This window comes from Athene noctua, chromosome 24 (assembly GCF_965140245.1).
Source record: "Athene noctua chromosome 24, bAthNoc1.hap1.1, whole genome shotgun sequence".
Taxonomy (NCBI): Eukaryota; Metazoa; Chordata; class Aves; order Strigiformes; family Strigidae; genus Athene; species Athene noctua.
The window spans coordinates 2,420,719-2,441,722 of NC_134060.1; the positions used below are offsets into that span (position 1 = coordinate 2,420,719).

General features: G+C 66.0%; 1 protein-coding gene across 8 annotated transcripts; it reads left to right on the forward strand.

Annotated features, from left to right (window-relative positions):
• Positions 1-852: 852 nt before the first annotated feature.
• On the forward strand, positions 853-20,248 carry KCNQ4 (potassium voltage-gated channel subfamily Q member 4). Of its 8 annotated transcripts, none has more exons than XM_074926003.1 (15): positions 853-1,175; positions 10,754-10,844; positions 11,542-11,668; positions 11,759-11,934; positions 12,015-12,140; positions 12,228-12,365; positions 12,512-12,607; positions 12,868-12,956; positions 13,912-14,067; positions 15,139-15,183; positions 16,933-17,150; positions 17,267-17,369; positions 17,647-17,778; positions 17,956-18,091; positions 18,218-20,248. In XM_074926003.1, exons 1-15 carry the CDS (start codon positions 877-879, stop codon positions 18,434-18,436), a joined length of 2,151 nt encoding a protein of 716 aa, XP_074782104.1. In that variant the 5' UTR covers positions 853-876; the 3' UTR covers positions 18,437-20,248. The 8 variants fall into 8 exon arrangements, with proteins under 8 accessions (XP_074782104.1, XP_074782105.1, XP_074782107.1 ...); XM_074926004.1 differs by having other exon boundaries at positions 12,255-12,365; XM_074926006.1 differs by lacking the exon at positions 15,139-15,183.
• The last annotated feature ends 756 nt before the right edge of the window (positions 20,249-21,004 follow it).

Consider the following 21,004-nt stretch of genomic DNA (forward strand, 5'->3'; position numbering starts at 1 on the left):
CCCAAGCACGGTGAAGTCTCTCTGTAGGTACTTGGTGTCCCTCTAAACCTCGGTGACTCCAGCAATTCCTGGACCTAGAGGAAGGGGGGATGTGCTGGCTTGGGGTGCTCGCTGCCAGACAGCCTGGGGGCTTGATGCTGGATGGCTTGGGATGCTCCATGCCAGGGTGCTCCATTTCTGGATGCTCCATTTCTGGATGCTCCATGCCCGGGGTGCCCCATGCCAGGGTGCCCCATGCCCGGGGTGCCCCATGCCAGGGTGTTCCATTCCTGGGATGCTCCAGGCCCGGGACGCTCCGTGCCCGGTGACCAGGACACTCTCCAGACGCTCCCTCCCGGGACACTCCGTGCCGCGTGGTTCGGGTGCTCCACACCCCGTGTCCGGGCCCGTCTCTGCCCGCTGCCGTGGGCAGCAGGAGCTCCCCCGTCCCCAGGGACCTCCTGGGGCCACCCTCCCCCCGCAACCCGCCTCCCAGCCGGGGCGGGGGACGACAGCGGGGGGCGACAGCGGGGGGCGACAGCGGGGGTCCCAGCAGCGCCTCTGCCCCTCCGCCTCCCGGGGGGCTGCTGCTGCTGCAGCCGGTGGCCCCTCGTGTCCCGTCCCCCCCCCGCCAGAGCTCCCCCTTTCCCCACCCGCCCCGTCGCGGCGGAGCCCCGGGGGCGGGGGCCAGGTACGGCGGGGCGGGCCGGCCCCGGGGGGGCGGCGGCGGGGGAGGGCCCGGCGGCGGGTAGCTAAAGGCAGGTGGCACCGGGAAAAGCGGAACCGGTGGGAGCCGCCGTCCAGCGGAGCCGGACCGGGGGGAGGGTGGGGGGGGGGGTCCCGAGCCCGGCGGGACCATGCGACGGGCGGCGGAGCCGTGAGCGGGGCCGGGACGCCATGGCCGGGGCGGCGGCGGCGGCGGGGGGGGGGGACGGCGGGGAGCGGCGGGCGGCGGCGCTGACAGCGGTGCGCACCGAGGGTGCGGGGCCGCCCGGCGGGACCCCCCCACCCGCCGGGACCCCCCCATCCGGCGACACCCCCCCACCCCGCCGTCGGGGGCTGCTGGCGGGATCGCGCCCCGGGGCCGCCTCCCGCCCCGCCGGGCCCCCGCGGTGCTGCCGCCGCCGCCTCCAAAACTGCCTCTACAACGTGCTGGAGCGGCCCCGCGGTTGGGCCTTCGTCTACCACGTCTTCATGTGAGTACCGGGATCCCGGGGGGGCTGGGGGGGGGTACCGGTTGCAGCATCCCGCAGCCCAGGAGCCGGTCCCGGTGGCTGGTCCCGGTGGGGCGGGCGGGGCCCGGTGTACCGGGGGGTCGCGGGGCAGCCGTCGCTCCGAGAGACCCCCGGCCCCGGCTCCCCGGGCTCCACTGGAAAAGTTTCTCCGTGAGTGTTTGGCGGGGCAGGAGGGGCGGCGGGGGGGGGACACGCGGCCGCGGTGCCCGGTGCTGCCGCTGGTCCCGGTCCTGTCAGCGGGGCCGGTGCGATGGGAGCAGCGCGCTGGGGGGGCTCCGCCACCGGCTGGGCCCCGGGGATGGGGGGCACGGGACAAGCGGGGAGCCTCGGGGAGGGGCGGGGGGGGCGAGCGGCGAGGACTGAATCCAGCGGCGGATTCGTGCCAGCGGCTCCGGTACGAGGGCGTGAGTGTGGCCCCGGGGGATGGGACTTGCCCCGCGGGGTGGCCCGGGTGCCCTGAACCCCTTCTTGGTGACAGCGGCACGGAGCTGGTGTCCCCTCCCCTGGGGGGGGGGCCTGGCTGGGGACTCTGGGCCCGTGGGGAGCCTCAAAGGGTGACAGGGCAGGTCTGGATGGGCCCAGGGTCCCTGTCGCCGTGTGCACCTGTAGCGGTGATGGGACACGGCCGAAGTGCCAGCCCAGCACCCCGGGACCTGCGCTGGGGTGCGCGAGGGAAAGTGGGGAGTGGGTGTTCTGGACCCCGAGGGCTGCGCCTGCACCTGAACCCCGGCACTGAACCAGCCCCCGGGACGGAGCCTGGAGGCTCCCAGTAGCCGCGCTGCTCCCTGCCCCGCTCAGCGCCGTTTCCCGGGCAGGGGGGTGCTGCTCTGGCTTTGCCCGCTGGACCCAACTTTCCTCGCTGGCAACGAGCATCCGACGGCTTTTGCAAAGCAAAACCTTCCCCGAGATGTGTGGGCTCAGCTCCGGGCTGAGAAATTCAGCCCCTTGGGCTGTAACGGGGTGCAGAAGTGGGGTGCCCGTACCGCACCCTGTGCTGGGGGGCTGTGCCAGGCATTGCGCCATGCCCCGCAGCCCGGCTGAGCACAGACCCCTCTCTGAGAGGATGGGCCAGAAAAAAACCACCTTTCCCTCCGCTTTCCGGAGCAGTAACGCGGTGCTGAGTCGTTAGCGGGGTGTGCGAGCTGGAGCTCGTTAAAAGGCAGGAAAGTGGGTCTTGCCGAAGTTAGCACATTGAGGTGGCAGGATGAATTTGTCACTGGATGAAAGGGCACCTGAGCTCCCCGGGGAGCCGCGAGAGGAGCCAGGGGCCCATTTGTAACGCCTGCCGACACCTCCGCAGTGTGCTCCAGCAATACTCCCTACGCTGCAAATACTGCCCGCAAAAGAGCTTTTCCTGCAAGGAATTAATATCAATGGCAGCCAAAACCTCCTGCGAGGGGAGGGGGCTCAGGCTTTTTTGCCTAAGTGCTCACCAAGCTCTGGAAGAGAGATCCCCCAGCTCACCTCACGGCTGAGCCGTGTGTGCCTGAGCGTCCTCCACTGGTTCTTCCCCCCAGCCTGTGCGTGTTTTACCCCAGAAACAACCACACCGGACCCAGCGTCTCCCCTGGCAGAGCCCACCGAGCTCTGGGCCCTTCCTCTGCCCGGCCCCCAGCTCTTGGGCGATGGGCTTTGTCCTACATGGGCACAACGCGTCGATAGCAGGAGCGAAACGTCCTTTGGTGGGATGGGGAGGGTTTGTGTTCGCTTGCTCGCTGAGTTTTAGGGCTGAAGTGACATTGTCAGTCCTGCCGGGGCCCCCCCGAAGCCAGTGGGAAGATGCCACAGTGGGCGCAGGGTGTGAAGGTCTGTTTTGTGAAACCTTCCCTGTAAATGTTGCTCCTTTTGCCTTCTTCAAAGTTGGTGGTTGTTTTTTGGGGTTTTTTTCTCTCCCGCAGCGGATGGGAGTTCCTAAGCTGTTGCAGTGCTGAAGTTCTCAGGAATGGTTTGTGTGTGCCTCAGTAGCTGAGGACTGATTTTTAAAAAGAGGAGGAAGGTGTTACCCCCACTCTGAGGGGGACTGGGCCATGCGGGAGATGAAGCCCGTGGCCCAAGGTCCCCCGAGGTCGGGGCAGCGCTGGTCCGAGGACCCATCCTCTGAGTCATGCCCCCCCCTGAGCAGCCTGGCTCCAAGACAGGGCTGAAAACTGCTAAAATGGAAATACCCGCTGAGAAGCGAAGCGCTTCCCTCCCCTGAGCCGGTTAGTGTCTGGGAGCACGTAGCAGGGCTGAGCTGATACCGTTTATTGGACAAATTCTGTCTCTTTCTGTCGGCAAATTGATCCCAAATAGCTTCTCATCCCCAGCGCCCGCTCCGGGCTGGGCTGGTGCTGCTGCACCTTGCAGGATGCTTTGGTGGCTGCAACGTCTCTGCAGCCCCTGAGCTGTGCCGGGCACCTGCCCGCAGCCCTGCCTGAGGGGTTGGAGCCCCTCAGATCCCCCCATGCTGGGTGTCTGCAGGCTCCCGTGCTCCAGCGTTTGCAGGAAGGGGATGGGTGGAAGCAGGTGCCCGTGCAGGTGTAAAGCTGGGGCTGGGGTGTCGGTGATGGCCACCCAGCCCCATCCCCTCTAACCCTGCCCGTAGCCGGGCCCTGGAGGCATGTGCTTGGGCTAGGCCGGCTCGCCAGGCTTGCAAAGCTGTGCCTTGCCCTCTTGAAATGAGAGTTTCTAGCCCTGGAGCTTACAGAGGAAATCTGGGAGTGCAACCAGAGCATTAACCTAAAGATTTTACACTCAGAAGGCAAATAAAACGTCCTTCTCCAATCTCCACCTCTACAGCAGACGGGCAGGCTGGTCTCATACCCAGCTCGTGCCTTTAGCTGCGGCCTCTGCCCCTGGCACGGGCACCGCTGCCAGCCCAGGCCGGGGGCTGCCCCCCAGGGGGTCTCCAGCAGCCTGAGGGGGGGTTTCCAGTTCAGGCTGTTCCTCCCCACCTGCCAGCCCCCTATGCACCTCCCAGAGCTGCTGTCCCGATGGAACCGGGGCTCCGGGAGCTCGTATCGATGGTTATGAAACTGCTGGGTGCACCAGAAGCTCAGCTCAGCACTTTTCCAGTTCCTGGAGGAATGCTTTAATAAAGAACAGTTTGACCTGAAGCAAATTAGGGAAGACTGAGCCAGCAGCACCAGTAACAACCAGCAACCCCCTGCCTGAAGCACTGTCCCCGTTGCCGGGCCAGCCCGCTGCTGTTGGCAGCACCTCGCCTGGGTGCTGCTGAGTTTTCTTTACCTTGTGAAAGTCTCACCCGGGGGCAAGGAAGAGACGGGAGCACAGAGCTCGGAGGGTGCCCATCCCTCAGGCACGAAGGGCGGCTGTCCCATGGCACCCCCACCTTGCCCTGGCTGTGTTGGGGAGCAGAGGGGGGGCAGCTCCTGGCAGAGCCCCAGGGCAGCCCCCGAGCCGGCTCGGCACTGGGCGAGCGATGCCAAGCGCTGACTCTCCCCGGCTCGGGGCTGGCCGAGCGCCTCAGGGAAATCCCGGCTGGCTCGGGGCAGTGGGGGTGCGATGGGTGCAGGGCAGCAGCTGGCGGGTCCCCCCCTGTGCACCGGCCAGCTCCTGGCCAGGGACCAGCCTGCTGACAGCCCGTAATCTCCCGGAGTCTCTCTGCACAGGGATGCTGCTGTGGCCAAGAGCTGCGGTGGGCAGGGTGGGTCTCCCGCCCCCATGGAGGGCACCAGCACGCTCCCCTATCTTTCCTCTTTTTCCCTCTTTTTCTGAGGAAAAACCCTTTCCTTGCCGTGCTGGGGATTGTTGCCACCTTCAGTGCCCGCAGCAGCTCCAGCCCAGGCCCTCCCCATCCCACCCGAGGCCGCAATGGGCTGAAGTCCCGGAGGGTTTGCAGAGAAATTGCCTCATCCCCTGCTCGCTGCTGCTCTCCACCTCCTGCTTGAGAAAAATCTCTTTTATTAAGTCTCGGGGGTTTAACTTGCTGTCGCTGGTGTCTCCCACAGTGCCGGCTGTGGTGGTTTCCCACCCAGCTGCTGTCCTCGCGTGGCGAAAATAAAGGGGCCTGTGGAGGCTGCGCCCTTCGAGGGGGGGGCTCTGCTCCCGGGGGCCCCCCCCTGCTCACCTTGCCCAGGCGTGAAACGGGAGCTGCGCTTGGGAGAAATGTTAGTGGGAGGAGAAGCCGGCACAGCAGTTTCCCCAGCCTGATGCAGTGTCACCGGGGCATAAAATTAAGCAACTTCGGCACAATGTGAAACTGTGCATTGATTTTTCTTCTTTCTTTTTTTTTTTTTTATACCCTTTTTCCCTCTTGCTGCTCCTGTCTGACCCCCCCAGCCCAGAGCGGGAGGTGCTGGTTTGGGTGCCCGAGGCTGTCTGGCCCCAATGGTGAGGCTGGGGCGGGGGGGGGGGGAAGCCCTGCTGTGGGGGGGTGCAGAGGGGATGCTCGGTCCCCCTGGAGAGGCTTCGGTGCTTTGTCCCCCCAGGGGTGGGGGTTGGAGTGGGGCTGAGCGAGCACCCAGACCTGCCCCCTCTGCCTGTGGGTTCTCCTGCCCTCCCTGCGATATTGGGGGGCTCAGCCTGCCTCAGCATCTTGGGGCCACTCATCCCCCTGTGCCCCAAAGATCCCCTGTCCCCTGCGGAGTCCCCAGGTGCTGGAGGGTGGGGACAGCCCCGATCCCTTTCCTGGGGTTCAAGGCCCATCAGGCATCTGAAAACACGCCGGTTTTCTTTTCCCCTGCTTCAGCCAGCTCCTTGCCAGATGATTCAAGAGCAAAACTATCTCGGCTGCTCCGTGTGAGCATCTTGGCACCGTCCGCGGGAGCCGTGTGACCGTGGGGACTGCAGGGCCAGGGGTGGTGTGGGGGTGCCCTGCGGGGGTGATGGAGGATGCGTCCGCAGGCTTCGGCTCCCACTCGCCAAAGCACAAAGGTCTTGGGGCCATCGGCTCCTGCACGCTGTGGGTCGTCATCTGGAGCTGCTGCTGTGGGTGCCGCCAGATCCCTGCTGTGGGTGCCGCAAGATCCCTGCCGTGGGTGCCACCGGGTCCCTGCCGTGGGTGCCACCGGGTCCCTGCCGTGGGTGCCACCGGCTGCAGGAGGAGGTGTGCAGCCCGCAGACAGGCTCTTCATCCCACCCCTGCTTCCAGGCAGTGTCAGGCCGCTGGAAACACCCCATCCTGCCTTCCCCCCGCCAGCACCCCCAGCGAGGGGGGCGAGGGGGGCTCTCAGGGCAGCACCTTTCCTCTCCCGGTGCTGAGAACCAGGTCCGGGTCGGGCTGGGAGCGTGGGCTGGGGTTTGCGGTGCCGGTGTCGTGGCGGGACTGGCCGGCTCCTGGTCCAGCTCCCGTTTCTCTGGCCGTGGGGAAACACTCGATGCTTTTCTGCTTCTCTTCTCGGCCGCACGGGCAGGAGCGTGGCGCGGGACGGGCCCTGCCATGGTTACGGGCGCAAACAGGCCCGCTACACCCCGGTTATTTATATCCCCCGGAGCAGCCAGGCCGCCTGCTCCACCTCTCCTGAAGGGCTGTGGGGCGAGGGACGGGGGATTTGTAAGCCGGGCTGTTTGCACAGCTGCAGGCGGTGCTCAGGGAGCCCGACCACGCGGGCTGGGCAGGCTGGAGAGCGAAGCGCCATCCCCAGCCCTGTCCCCAGCCCTGTCCCCAGCCCCACCCCAGCGGGGCTCGGGCAGTTTTGGGCCAAACAGCCGGGGGGGTACAGCCCGGCTGGACACCCAGCACCGCTGCCCAGCGCCGCGGGGACCTGGCAGTGCCACGATGGGGCCAGGCCTGGCCGGAGAAGGGAGCTGTGCGTTGGGTGGAGGCTCTTTGCCCGCTCGTCCCCCGGCTGAGCTGTTTATCCTGCGGCGCGTGGTATTTTCCTTCCGCTGAGTTACTGCCGGGCTGTCAGCGTGGGCCTCCCTGCTGCTGCCAGCTCGGGGCTTTCTCGCTGGGGGAGAGCGAAGTGAGGTACAGGCCGGCCCCGCCGGGGCACGGGGGTGCCCAGTGTACCCCCACTTTGAGCTTGGCACCCACCTGGGGCTGGGGGGCTCAGCCTGGCCGCGCTGTGCCCTCTCCCTGCGCTGGCTCCGAGCATCTCTCTCCCATCGGCACTGGCTGCACCGGGATGCGGTGGCACAGCATTGCCCAAACTATAGCGGGGTGAAGCTCCTTCGCCCGGGGGTGGGCACCGGGTGCTGGCTGGTGCCCCCTTGCCCGGTGCTGCTCCTCGCTGGCCGGGGCTGACCTGGCCCCGCTCCCCCTGAGCTCAGCAGCTTTCCCGGCTCACCCGTTCCTCTGCCGGCACCGCGCTGCCGGCGCGGGCAGGAGCATATGGCAAAGCCCGTTCTAATGAAGATTAATGTGAGGAGATTCACCTTCTCCAAGCCGGGCCCCCCACTGGGTTTTAATTATTTTGGGGAGGACTTTTCCTGCGGACAGACTTTGCTCCTGCAGGGGTGAGAGCAGCTGGAGGGGCCTCGTCCCTGTGCCCAGGCTGCCGGTGACATGTCCCCTCCGGCACGGGGAGCGACAGGATCCCTCTGGGGAGGGGGCTGCTGGCTGAGGGGGGGGCTGGCCAGGGAAAGTTTATGGGGGAGAGATGATGCACCGGCTCAGCAGCACCAGCATCTTCTCCCTCCATCCCCCAGGACCCTGGTGTAGGCGAGTGGGGAGGCAGCCAGGTCCTGCCCCACCATCTCTGCCCCATCCCTGCTTTCCCTGGCAGCGCTCCTTATTATTTTTTTTTTTTAGTCTCACTTGGTGGGTGGGAAGAGCAGTGAATTCGGGAGGGGGAGCGTGCTGGTGGGGAGCCTGGCACCGCCAGCACCACGCAGGGGTTTGATGGAGAGGATGGCTGAGCCCTCGGTTCGGGGCAGAGCTGCTGAGAGCAGCACTTCTGCCCCAGGGGGGGACCGGGGCTGGCGGGGGGGGCCCGGCTGGTTCCTGGCTCCCGAGCTGCCTTCAGGCACCTGACTCTTTCCTTAAGCTGCTTAGGCGCTGCCAGCACGGGGCTGGGGCGCTTGCCCAGGCTTTACAAGTTAATTCCTACCAGGTGATGTGTTCCCAGAAAGTTTCTTTCCCAGCCAGCCCCGTGGGGCCTCGCATGCCCGTATCCTTCACCGAATCCTGTGGGATGCCGGGGCGGGAGGCGTCCCCACCCCGGGGATGTGGGTTTCCATCACCGCTCCTGCAGCACGGTTTTACCGACCGGTTGCTCACGGAGCTGCTGTGGGGACGGGTGACAAGTGGGGATCGGTGACAAGTGGGGAACCTGCTCGTTGCAAAGGCACGGTGACCCGCCACTGCCCGGGGCAGGGCCACCCACAGCACATCCCCACGGGGCCAGCGTGTGCCCAGGCACCCAGGGACCCCCCCTCCCCGCTCCCTGGCCGGGGCGAGAGGCACAAATCTTTGCGGGCTGGGAGAATTCTGCCTTTTCTTCTGCTTTGTGCTTCGCTGCCCATGTAATTGCCCGCTAAATCCTGATTGTATAATCGTCATCGCTGATGGTGCACAAAGCAGAACGGCTCTGCCCTGGGCTGCTCAGGAGGCCGATGACCTGCTCAGGGCTCCCTGCCCGTGGCCCTGCTGCCTGCTGGGCCAGTGCAGGCAGGACGGGGGTATGGCTGTGCCCGGCTCTGCCTTCACCTGCCGGAGGAATTAACGGCAGAACCGCTGGGCCGGGGGAAAGGGGCTCGATGGATAATTCAGAGGGAGAAGGATCTGGCTCCAGCCTTCTGCCGTGCAGATGGGGAGTGTCTGGGAGAGGAGCATCGTCCTCCGCAGCGAGGGCAGGGAGGTGTGGAGGCTGCGACACCCCCGGCACGTGGTGTGTGGCTCCAGCTCTCCTTTCTCCGTACTCTGGCTCCAGCACTTGCCCCATTCCCTGGGGTTTCTCTGCCATCAGTCCCATCTCCTCCTGGTGGTTTTGGGGAAGGGGACCTGCCTGTCCCCTTTAGGCTGGATTTTGAGCTGGGTGCTCCCCCACTGTGGGCCTGGGGCACTCAGCAGCCCCCTCATGCCATGCCCAGGTTTGCAGAGCCCCCAGCCCGACACAAACTGGGGGTTCACTGGGCGGGTGCGTGTGTCCCTGGGCCATGCTCAGCCTTGTGGGGGGCCCTCGGATCCCCCCCACCCCCGGTGCTCAGTGTCTGCACCTGGTCCTGCGGAGGGCACAGAGCATCGTCCCCTCTCCCCCACATCACCCAGTGCCTCCCCGCCAGCTCTGGGCCTGGTGTGTGGGTTGGGTCTGGTTTCACCCCTCGCCCACCCCAGGCAGCCGGTTCAGCTCTAAAACTCCACATCAGCCACGAGAAGAGACGGGAAAGTGCTCCTGAGTGGGTGTCGGGCAGCATCTCCCCGAGCCGAGCCCCCCTGTGCTCCCTGGAGCACCACGGATGGGTCCCACGGGCATTGCTCACCGTGGGGAGAGGGTGCTGGGGGGCCAGATGGGTGCCCACCAGTTCGGGGACGGGGTGTCAGGGCCACCTCGCTTGCACTGCCAGCCTTAGCCTGGGTGCCCCGGTGCTGCCGGCGGGGCCTCCCCGCAGTGCCATGGGCCCGCGGGTCCCCGGAGTCCCCGGTGCCGTTACGGAGCTGGCTCTGGTGGAGCGGCGGCCCTTTGCACGCCGTCACGTGGGCCGGTGGCACAAGCCCTCCACTTTCCATTTTTAGAATTGCTGGATCAGGGGAAAAAATGTATTTTGGGAGTTTGATTTGCTTCAGAGTCTATTTTTTTTTTTTTTCCCCTCCTTATTTTAAATGGGCCAAAGCCCCTTGTGTCTCAACCCAGCTCGTGAGGACAGAGAGCCCTGGAGCAGCTCCCTGTTAACTCTTCCCCTGGGTTGGCTGTTCCCAGGTGGCCCCCGTGGCCCTGACAAGTCCCCGCGGTGGCAGTGATGCTGGGGACAGTCAGGAGAAGCTCTGCTGCCCTTTCTGCAGCAGCAGCAGCACCCTGCCGTGGTGCAGGACCCCCCCAGCTCCCTCCCTGCCTTAAATTAGTGTTTTTTTTCCCGAGCAGAGGCCACAGGGCCACACCGGAGCTGTTTACTGAGCCCCGTGGCCACTGGAGCCTGGTCCTCCTCCTTGGTGCCTGTGGGACAGCCTGGAGATGTCCCATGCCACCAGCCGGGGCTGACACACGGCTGCCACACAGGACTGGTCCCCATCACAGAGGGGACCAGTGGGAGCGATGTTCCCTCTGGGCACGTGGCTTGGGGAGCACCACGGGACCCCCGGCCCTGGCTGAGGGTGATCAGAGACCCTGTCCCGAGTGTGCCGGAGGGATGTGCAGGGAGTGGAGGGATCCTGTCCTGGGCACTCAGGGAGGTGCTGCCTGCACTGAGCATCCCAGTGCCACCGGCAGCCTTGGGCAGCCGGGTTTTGGGCACAGCCCTGTGCTGCACCCACAGGCAGCTGCTTCTGGGCTCCTGAATCGCTCCGTGCCACCTTCGAGGGACAAACCATGTCCCCAGTGGCTGAGCCACGGCCGTGGAGGTCGCAGCTGGGGGGGTCAGGCTGGGAGCAGGGGCCAGCACCACAAGCTGGGCTCTCCCCGACGGGCCCCAACACCCTCACCAACACCCTCTCCTTCCAGATTCCTCCTCGTCTTCAGCTGCCTGGTGCTGTCGGTCTTCTCCACCATCCAGGAGCACCAGAAATTGGCCAACCAGTGCCTCTTCATCCTGGTGAGTGTGGAGCAGGGCTGTCGCTCCTACTCTCCCTCCCCACATTACACCCTGAGAGACTCAGACAAAACCCCTCCAACCCCTTCCCCAGCTCAGATGTCACTACTGGTCGTTGGTCTTAATGGTGGTGGCCTCTCCGGCACGCTGGGGAGAAGCTGCAGGGTGGCCTCACTGCTGCGGGTGTCCCCATGGCTCGGGGTGGCCCACCGCCGCAGCTGGACCTCTGCGGTGAGGAGAGGCATAAACCGTTGGGAAAGGCAGGGCAGGAGGGGCTAAAAAAGGCAACTTTCCCCCAAACTGTCAGAAACGGCTGACGCTGGAGTTCTTCCGAGTGATGGAGACTAAATTGGGAAGGTCCTTGTGACTTTCCCGCGAGTAAGCAGAACGGGGGCTTGTTTGTGCGAGAGGTAGGAGGACAATGCTGACGGCGGAGGAAAAGGACCCAGCTCGGTGTGAGCTTGGCACAGGTAGGAGAGCCGGGACGCTCAGACAGGCTCGACGGCCACGGCTCCCGTCTCGCTGCCCTGATTCCCCCGGGATGGCTCCAGCCGGGGCTGTGACCCTGGGGGGACACCGCGCTCCCCGCTGCACCCTCCTCAGCACCAGCATTTCCTTTGGCCACCCCCTTCGCTCCATCCTGCCCCTGCCCTCTCCACCTCACCCTCCTGCCCCCACATTTTCCCCCCATCCCCGGCAGGAGTTCGTCATGATCGTGGTGTTCGGCATGGAGTACATCATCCGCGTCTGGGCCGCCGGGTGCTGCTGCCGCTACCGGGGCTGGAGGGGACGGTTCCGCTTTGCCAGGAAACCCTTCTGCGTTATAGGTACTTGTGGGGGGGAGCGCAAGGATTTGGGGACTCACGCCACGGGTGTTTTGAGAAGAGCGGGCTCCCCTGACTCTCGCTATCCCTTAGATTTCATCGTCTTCATCGCCTCGGTGGCCGTCATCGCCGCCGGCACCCAGGGCAACATCTTCGCCACATCGGCGCTGCGCAGCATGCGCTTCCTGCAGATCCTGCGCATGGTGCGCATGGACCGGCGCGGCGGCACCTGGAAGCTGCTGGGCTCCGTCGTCTACGCCCACAGCAAGGTGAGGATGGGGGGACATCACCCGGCCACCCCCCCCACCGCCCTCTCCGAGCCCCCTCTAACCCCGCTCTGCCCTGGCAGGAGCTCATCACCGCCTGGTACATCGGCTTCCTGGTGCTCATCTTCGCCTCCTTCCTCGTCTACCTGGCTGAGAAGGATGCGAACGCCCAGTTCACCACCTACGCCGACTCGCTATGGTGGGGCACGGTAAGCTCGGCCGCCGTGGCCCCCCCCCAGCCCCGGGAGGGGATGAGGAGGGTGAGATGGGGCCATGGGGGGGGGAACTCCCTCCAGGCCTTTCCCTGCTCTGCCCCCGGGCAGGTCACCCTCACCACCATCGGCTACGGGGACAAGACACCGCAGACGTGGCTGGGACGGATGCTGGCGGCTGGCTTCGCCCTGCTCGGCATCTCCTTCTTCGCACTGCCTGCCGTGAGTAGGACAGGGGAGAGGGTCCCTGCGCCTCCCGCCCTGCAGAAATCGGGGAGAAAAGGGCCAAATCCACCCCTGTGGTGGGAGAGTCACCACCTCTGGCAGTGTGGCCGGCACCCACGGACCCCATCCCCTCCTGTCCTCAGGGGATCCTGGGCTCCGGCTTCGCCCTCAAAGTGCAGGAGCAGCATCGGCAGAAGCACTTTGAGAAGAGGCGAACTCCAGCGGCGAATCTCATCCAGGTAGCCCAGGGCTGGCCTGTCCTGCCCCATCCCTTCCCGGGGAGGCTCTGCTCTCCCCCGCCATCTGCTCTGCCTGTCCCTGCCTGCTTCAGGCGGGACCCACATTCCTGACCCCACATCTGGCAGCTGGCTCCTTTGGGCTGGACTCTGCCTGTGGTGGCCAAGGGGGATGGAGGGGGCTGGGGGGGGTGGGTGGTCTCACCTCCAGACCCCACAGGGGCTGATCCTGATGCCTCGGGGGGTGTCTCACTCCTGCATAGGCTGCCTGGCGCCTGTACTCGACGGACGACAGCCGGGTGTACCTGACAGCCACGTGGTGTTACTACGACAGCCTCCTGCCCTCCTTCAGGTAGGCAGAGTGCGGGCTACGGGGGTCCTGGGGGGGTCCCTGAGGCACCAGGAGCGGCCACGTGGAGCCACCGAGGGCTTGGTGAGGTTGAGCAGCACAGATGGCAGCTCAGCCCTGGGACGCCAGAGCCCCAACACAGCATCTGCCGAAGTGCCCAACACCTTCCTCCATCCTCACCATCCTCACAGCGCCCAGCGCCCGTCCCACCTTGTCCCCTCCCGTCCCATCCGTGACCTTCCTCCCGCACCGCCGCGGGGAAGAGGACGGTGCCAGTGGCCGCAGGGACCTCGTACGGCCCTGCCCTCCTGCCTGCCCCTGCCTGTGCGTGCTGCCCGCGCTCCACGTGTTCCTTTGCGGTGACAAATTCATTGTTCTGTTTCCCTCTTTCATTTTTTCAAAGACAGGGTTCTTAACAGCTGCCGCAGCGAGTCCCTCTGGTCCCCGACCGAGGAGATCCGGCTGCCCGCCCGTCGCCACCGAGCGCGGTGCTGGGCTCTCCCGGCCCCTCCAGCCGTGCCAGGAGCCGTTTCTCCGGCAGCGGGGAGTTGAGATAAGGCCGAGCTCAATCCCTGCTGGGTCTGAGCTTTCCCCTCCCGGCTGCTCCAGTTGGGATGGTGGCAGGTCCCCCTGTCCCCACCCTGTGCCAGGGCGGTTGTCCTGCCAGTCCCCTGCCTGATCCCAGCCCAGGTCCAACCCCTCTGCCAGCGCCCAGCCTCTGTGGGGCCCATTCCCAGCACCCCCTCCCCAGCACCGTCACCCCTGGGTGCTGCCTCAACCCGCGGTGCCAGTCGGAGCTGTTAAGACACCGTCTGTCGAAAGAAAGGGCTGGTCTTTGCTTCTGGTTTTGCTTTGGTTTGTGCAGAGGAGGACCCGGCTCCACTCAGCCTTGGTTTGCTCATCTCATTTGCTTTGGAAAGTTTAATTTCTCCATGTTTTTATTTAACCCCAACCTCAGAGAGCTGGTCCTAATGTTTGAACATTTGCACCGAGTCCGCAACGGAGGACTTAGGAATTCAGAGGTGAAAAAATTGCCCGACGGAGCCCCACCGCCTTACCACTCCTTCACCCCTGGCCAGAAAAGCACCAGCCCCGCCGCTTGTCCAGGGGACAGGTAGGAGGGTGCAGCCCCGCAGCCCCATGTTCTCCCCCCTCTCTGCCCTGTCTCCTCTGCTCGTCTGTGTCCACCTGTGATGCCACCGCGGTGCCCGTCACCGCCAGACCGGACCCCAGAGGAGCAGCCCCCGGCCCCGCTCCCCGCCCCAGCGCCGTGCCGGGGCACCCATCCTGCCCTGCCGCCGGCTGCCAGCCCTGCTCCCGGCCCGCAGCTCCCGAGGGGACACATTTGCTCCCCGCGGATGGACTCTGGGCTGTTGGACCATCGCGAAGCCTCCTGCAATGTTCAGCTCCACCTCGCTGCCCTTTTTGACGTGGCCTTGGCCCCAGGACCTTGCACCAGGTGACCGAGTGGGGCTGAAAATGGCCCTGCAAAGGCTGGAACTGTGCGGCCCTGCTGCAGAGCCAGGCAAGGAGCAAAAACCAGTTCCTGCAGTCCAAAACGGGCTTCCTGTGGCCGCAGCAGTGGGGAGCAGTGATGCCAACCTGCCCCAGTGCTGACAAGAAGAGGCAAGAGGGTTCGGGGCTGCCGTGCTGGTGGTGGCAGCTGCTCTGCACCTTGTCCCCAGTCCCCTCTGACCGAAGAGCATCCCCAGCATGCCACCACGGCTGCTGGCCTGCCACCCAGGACATCAGCACAGCGTGGGGCCCCAGGCCAGCATCAGGGTTAGGTAGGGGGAGGCAGCGCTGCTCCTCCGTGGCGTCGTGCCTCAGTTTCCCCTGTGACACCTGAGACAGGGCTGCAGGAGGTCTGGTGCAGCGTGGGGATGTGCTGAGCCGTGGGGCTGCGGCTGCCCTGCTGTGGGGACTGAGGGGGACCTGCTCCCCCCGCAGCCCCGAGGTGAGTATGGGCTTGGGGGTCTCCTCCCTGCGGCAGCGCCAGCCTGGGCTCCTGTTTCCCAGGGAAAAAATCCCACCTGGGGGGGCCCGAGCCTCCCCCCATCTCTTCCGCGAGCATCACCTCTCATAACATCTCATCTTCTCTCTCTCCTCCTCTCTCCTGCTCACTCTCCTCCATCCCTCCAACCTCCCCCCAAACCTTCTGTGCCCCCCCCACTCCCCCCCCAAGCTGGAAGGAGGAGGACGTGCAGCCCCACAAGTGCTTACGCCTCAGGTAACGTTCACCCCGGCAGCGGCCGCAGCCAGCGGGGCAGGGGCCGGGGGGCCGCAGGGCCCCAGCGATGTTCGCAGGGTCGCCGCCGTTCAGCTGCTCAGCACCAAAAATCGCTTTTTTTTTGGTGGAGAAACCGGCCTTCCCTCTGCGGGGCAGGCAGAGGTGTTTATACAGGACCTACACAAACAACTTGACTCGGGCTTCAGAGGCCGGTGCCGTGGGCAGGGCCGGTGGAGTGGGAGATGCTCACCGGTGGCAGGCAGGGACCCTGCGCCCACACGTCGGGGTGCAGGCATGGCCGGGGCGTCAGGGACACGGTGGCCCGGGATGCTCCACTCCTGGCCACGGGCTAACTCTCGTTTTCTCCTGTGTCTCTGCCCTGACCCTCCAGCCCGATCTTTAGTGGTAAGAGGAGGCTCTTGCGGACGTGGGGCACGTGGAGACGGAGGTACTGCCTGCCCGTCCCGGCTGCCTGCGCTGGGGAGCACTGGGGGGGCATGGTGCTCCGTGCCGGGCTGCCTGCGGGGTGGAGGGGCCGGGGGGGGCGAGGCAGAGGGGGGACGGTGCAGAATGAGCCTTCTGCAGGGTCTGTGCGTGGCCTGGGCTGAGCTGGCCGTCCCCGCGCTCCCCCACCGGCTCCCACAGCTAGCCCTGCCTCAGTTTCCCCCTCCTTGTGGCATGAATGAGCCCAGTCCAGTGGCCGTGCTGGGCTTGCCGAGTCCAACAAGAGGCACTTGGACGTTTATTTTATGTTTATTTATTTTGGATGTTTATCCGGCCTCCGGCACAGCCTGGCAGCACCGTGTGCCACCTGCTGCAGGGGCTTGTGTCAGCCCTGCTTGCCTGGGACCAGCTCACCAACAACCTGCATGGGGAGGGGCTGGGAGACCCATGCCCTGCCTGTACCCCTGCCCGTACTCCTGCCTGTACCTCTGCCCGTACCCCTGCCTTGCCCTGTGACTCCTGGACCGGGAAATTCAGGAGGTTCCCAAATGCCAGGTTTTGTGGACCCTGTTGTGCACCAGGTTTGGGGTTTACTCCACGTCCTCCGCAGCTTCATCTTCCTCTGCTCACATCTGCTTGGCCTCCTCGCGTGTCCCAACGCGTGCTGGTGCTCCCCCCTCACACAAAAGGCAGCAGCAGATGGTGTTTTTGTGTAGGTCCTACATAAACGATGCTTGTTGGCAGCTCAACCCCGCGCAGTGGCTGGTTTCAGGAGCAGAGCTCGTGTTAGGGCAGGAGGGGGGCTGCTCAGCTCGCCCGCCGGAGCAGAGCCTGAGCTCGGTGCTGCATCCTGGGAGAGGAGGAGGAGGATGAAGGGGCCTGGCCGGGTGCCCCGGGACGCTTGGTGCCAGTGGGGATGGGGCAGGGCTGCTCCCTGCGGGACTGGGGCCGGTGGCTCCGCCGGCAGCTCTGCTGCCTGTCCTCCCTCTCCGCGCTCTCCTTCTCTGTCTCCTCTTTTCTCTGCTCTCGGGGGGGGGAAAAAAAGACCTTTAAAGCAGTGACCCCCCAAGCTGCTCCCCACAGGCACGTGGTACCACCTGCTCCCGGCCTGGCTCCCGTGCGAGCTCGCGCCCATCGTGTGCCGGGGGCTCTCCGTGAGCTCGGCACGGCCTCCCCCATCCTCACCCCCCCACGGTGGGCACTGTGTGTGCCCACAGCAGGGATCTGCTCCTCTACCCTGTCCCCATCCCTGTCCCCCCCCCCCCCAGTTCCCAGCAGCCTCTGACGCTGCCCACTCCCGCGCAGCAACAAGATGGGCATCAAGGACCGCATCCGGCTGAGCAGCTCGCAGCGGCAGGGCAGCCGGGGCAGGCAGCACCTGGGGCCCCCCCTGCACCGCTCCCCCAGCACCGAGGACATCCCCGAGGCCTCCAGCCCCACCAAGGTGCAGAAGAGCTGGAGCTTCAACGACCGGACCCGCTTCCGCGCATCCCTGAGGCTCAAGCCACGGATCCCCGTTGAGGGTACTGGTGGGGACTGGGTCTGGCTGGGGGGGTCACGCTGGGGGCTGCAGGCATTTTGGGGGGCACAGGGGGACAGCCCTCGGTTTCTGCCACCTGCCCACTCTTGGCACCCACAGCCGAGTGCCCGCCAGAGGACAGCGGGGAGGAGAAGAGCTCCCACTGCGACCTGACCTTCGAGGACATCATGCCAGCAGTGAAGACCCTCATCCGGGCTGTCAGGTGAGACCGTCCCCTCCCACGTCCCCCAGCATCCATCCTGCCATGCCTAGCTCCTCCCCTTGGGGACAAGGGGACGTGTCCAGAGACACCCCCCCATCCAGCCCATGGTGGTGGCTGAGCCGGGCTGGGAGCACTGACAGCTCCTGGCTCAGCCCCACCATGGGGACAGGGATCGGGACCTCAGTGCTTTGCATGCACGCCCCCTCCCTCACACCCCCCCCCCCCAGCACCCCTAGTCCTCCCCAGTGCCCTGAAGCCAGCCTGGGTGTCCCTGCAGGATCCTGAAGTTCCTGGTGGCCAAAAGGAAGTTCAAGGAGACCTTGCGTCCCTACGACGTCAAGGACGTCATCGAGCAGTACTCAGCCGGCCACCTGGACATGTTGGGCAGGATCAAGAGCCTGCAGATGCGGTGAGCTGCCCTGGGGTGGGGAGGGGGCTCCCCTGGCTCTCCCCGCCACTAGCCATGCCCACGGGGAGGGGTGCTGGCCCGTCACTATGGCTGGGGCCTGTTCCCAGAGCCCCGTCCCTTGTGGTGTCCCTTGGGCTGGCTGGGAGTGATGGGCTGTGTCGCTCCCCTCCCCGCCAGCGTGGACCAGATCGTGGGCAGGGGGGCCCTGGCTGCGGACAAGAAAGTGCGGGAGAAGGGGGAGAAGGCGGCGCTGGAGACGGAGCTGGTGGACGAGCTCAGCATGATGGGGCGCGTGGTCAAAGTGGAGAGGCAGGTCAGGAGGGGACAACCCCCAGGGACCATGTCACCGGCCCTTCGGCGCCTGCAGGGTGGGGGACCCGGGACCCCCAGGTCCCCTCCCCGTGAGGAGGGACCCGCTCAGCCCTGCCTGGCCTTGCAGGTGCAGTCCATCGAGCACAAGCTGGACCTGCTGCTCGGCCTCTACTCCCAGTGCCTCCGCAAGGGCTCCATCAACTCCTTCAGCCTGGCCGCCGTGCAGGTGCCCCCCTGCGAGCCCGACATCACCTCCGACTACCACAGCCCCGTGGACCACGAGGACATCTCGGTCTCTGCCCAGACCCTGAACATCTCCAGGTCGGCCAGTGCCAACATGGACTGAGCAGGGAGGCAGCGGGACGGCTCCTGCCAGCGTGACGCGGTGGGACGGGACGCTGGGATGTGGGAGCGGCGGGGACGTCCCTCGCCGTGTTACTTGAACCAGACCTGCCTTTGCGGGGGGCACGGCTGCAGCGGGGTGCCCGCTTTGGGATGGGGTGGGAGCCCGTGGCACTGCGGCACAGCCAGCCCGCGCTCCTGGGATGCTCCCGAGATGATCCCGGGATGCTCCTGGGATGCTCCTGCCCATCCTGGAGGGTAAGACCCCCCCAACCCCAGCCATGGCGGGGATGCTCCATCCCCTGGGGTTTGGCTCGTAGCCCCAGCCCTCAGGACGTGCCCAGCTCCCCGGGGGGGCCCTGCCCAGTCCCCCGGCGCTGAGCCACGGCCACCAGCCACCTATGCAAGGCTCCATCTCCCTTCTGCTGCCGGAGCTGAGCAGGGGCGTTGGGGTTTCACCTGTGTCACTCCAGGTCAGGGCAGCGGTGGGGGCCCCCCCAGGCTGGGGAGCAGGGGTCTGTCCCCCCCTTCACCCTCTTCTGCCTGGGTTTTTTTCCCTGCACGCAGAGCTGCAGCTGTGGCTGCACCTCTAGAAGCACAGCAGAGCCTTCTGCCTGCCCGTGCATGCTCCCAGGGCAATATATATATAGAAAAGATATATATATATTTATGCAATAATGTCTTAATATGCAACGCCCCCGGGAAGAGCAACCCGTGGGGACATAGGCAATAAGCAAACCCCCCCTACGAGCACACAGGGCTGGATCCTGCTGCCCGTGGGGGCCCGCCTGGGTGCCCTGGGGGCTCAGGGCTGATAAACCTCTGCCCGAGGGTGGCCCCGGGGCTACAGGGCTGGGCAGGGGGGGGCTGTGGAGGAGGGGGGGTGCAGGCACAGGAGATGGGAACAGTGGTCCCTGAGGAGCGTCCCTCCCTCTCGTGTGGCAGACCCTGCTCTCGCGTAGAGGATTCTTTCTCTGTCGGGTCCTGCGGTGCTCAGTTTGTCCCTCCCCATGTCCCCATCCCCTCCATGGCCCGGGGAGCACGGGCCGGGCCTGGGGGGTGACTGCCCGGTGGGGACAGAGCGGTGTTGGCCTCCTTGCATGCCACTCGCGGCAGAGCCACGGCAGCCCCCCGCTCCCCATCGCTGCCCTGACCCCAGCCCTGGGGCCGGTTTCCAGTCCCGCAGCGCTGGGCTGAGCCGGGCTGGAAGCGATCGTGGTTGTGCCAAAGTTTGCTGAGCTGGGGCTGGCGCCTGCTCCTGCGTGGCCGGGGGTCCCCGAGGGGGGGGCTTGGTGCCCGGTGGGGGCTCGGTGGCACCACCTGCGTGATCTGACCTGGGCTGACCAGGACCCACCGACCCCCTCGCCGACAGCGTGGCCTCTTTCTGGGCTTCAGACCGTGGGATTTGCACCCCCCTTCCTTCCCAAGCCCCCCCTGTGCAGAGGCAGAGGGGACACCCCCAGACCCTGCTCGTTTTTCTTGCCGCCTTAGTGCATGTGGCCAGTGCGGGCCGTGCCAGAGCCGCTTGCAGCCTCCACCTTGCTCCTGCACCACCCTGGCCCCCTCCCCTCGCCCCGGGGGTGCCCGTCCCCCCGGCTGGGCCGTGGGGGCACAAGGGGACAGCTGTGGGTGGGCATGCGGTGGGCCGGGGCGAGGGCACATGCGACAGCTTTGCCCGCAGCCGCATGCAGGAACTAACTCGTAGGACCTTCCCCTGGGCTGGCTGGTCCCCGCAGACCTCCCCAGCCAGCGGTAGTTACCTCACTTGATTAACTTATTAACTTATTTGTTTCATTAAAATTTGGAGTAGAGGCTGCCTGCCTGCCTGCTCTCTCTCTCCCGGCTCTCCCGAGAGGTGGCACTCCAGCCCCGCCGAGCGCCGCGGCCACTGGACCCTGGCATCCGGCCACTGGACTCAGGCGTCTGGCAACTGGACCCAGGCGTCCGGCCACCTCCCTGCCCCGGCCCAGCCTCCCCTCGAGAGGCAGCAGCCCCCGAAACGGGAGCAGGGCTCCCGCTCAGACTCAGTCCCCCTCCTCGACTTCGTGGTGCCTGGGGGCTGCAGGCCTGATGCCGCTGCAGAGGGGCCCGTGCCCTGGGTTTGGGGCGCAGGGCTGGTGGGGAGGGTCACCTCCCCGGGAAGGGCCGTGCCCCATCTGCCTCTTTAGAAGTGTCACAGTGTGTCCCCAGAGTGGGGGGACGACGCTGTGACGTTCCCAGAGCCACAGCACAGGAGGTGAGGGTGTGAGCCCCCTTCCCCAGGAGACCACAACCCCTGGAGGGCTGGCAAAGCCTTCACCCCATCCCTGGGTGCTGGCACCCCTGGATGTGGGGGGCTGTTGGGGGCCAGGGTGGCCTCTTTCCGCGCTGCCCTGCCCCGGCGCTGGCTGGGGAGGAAGCCGGGGCTCGTCTCAGGTCAGTCCCTGCCTTTCCTGGCTGCTTCTTGCCAACAAACCCACTCCCGGCTCGTCCGGGCACGCTGGGCTGTGCCGAGCACCGCAGGGGCCAGCACCTCTCTGCCCCAGCCTGATGGGAATGGGGTCTGGGGGTGACGCCGGTGTCCCCCCAGTCC

Bases quoted from the DNA above. Each gene is read 5' to 3' on its own strand.
- KCNQ4 (XM_074926003.1), top strand. From the start codon at position 877: ATGGCCGGGGCGGCGGCGGCGGCGGGGGGGGGGGACGGCGGGGAGCGG. The intron at 12,957-13,911 runs GTAGGCAGAGTG...CCCCAACCTCAG, and splicing joins AGCCTCCTGCCCTCCTTCAG to AGAGCTGGTCCTAATGTTTG. The intron at 15,184-16,932 runs GTAACGTTCACC...ACTCCCGCGCAG, and splicing joins CACAAGTGCTTACGCCTCAG to CAACAAGATGGGCATCAAGG.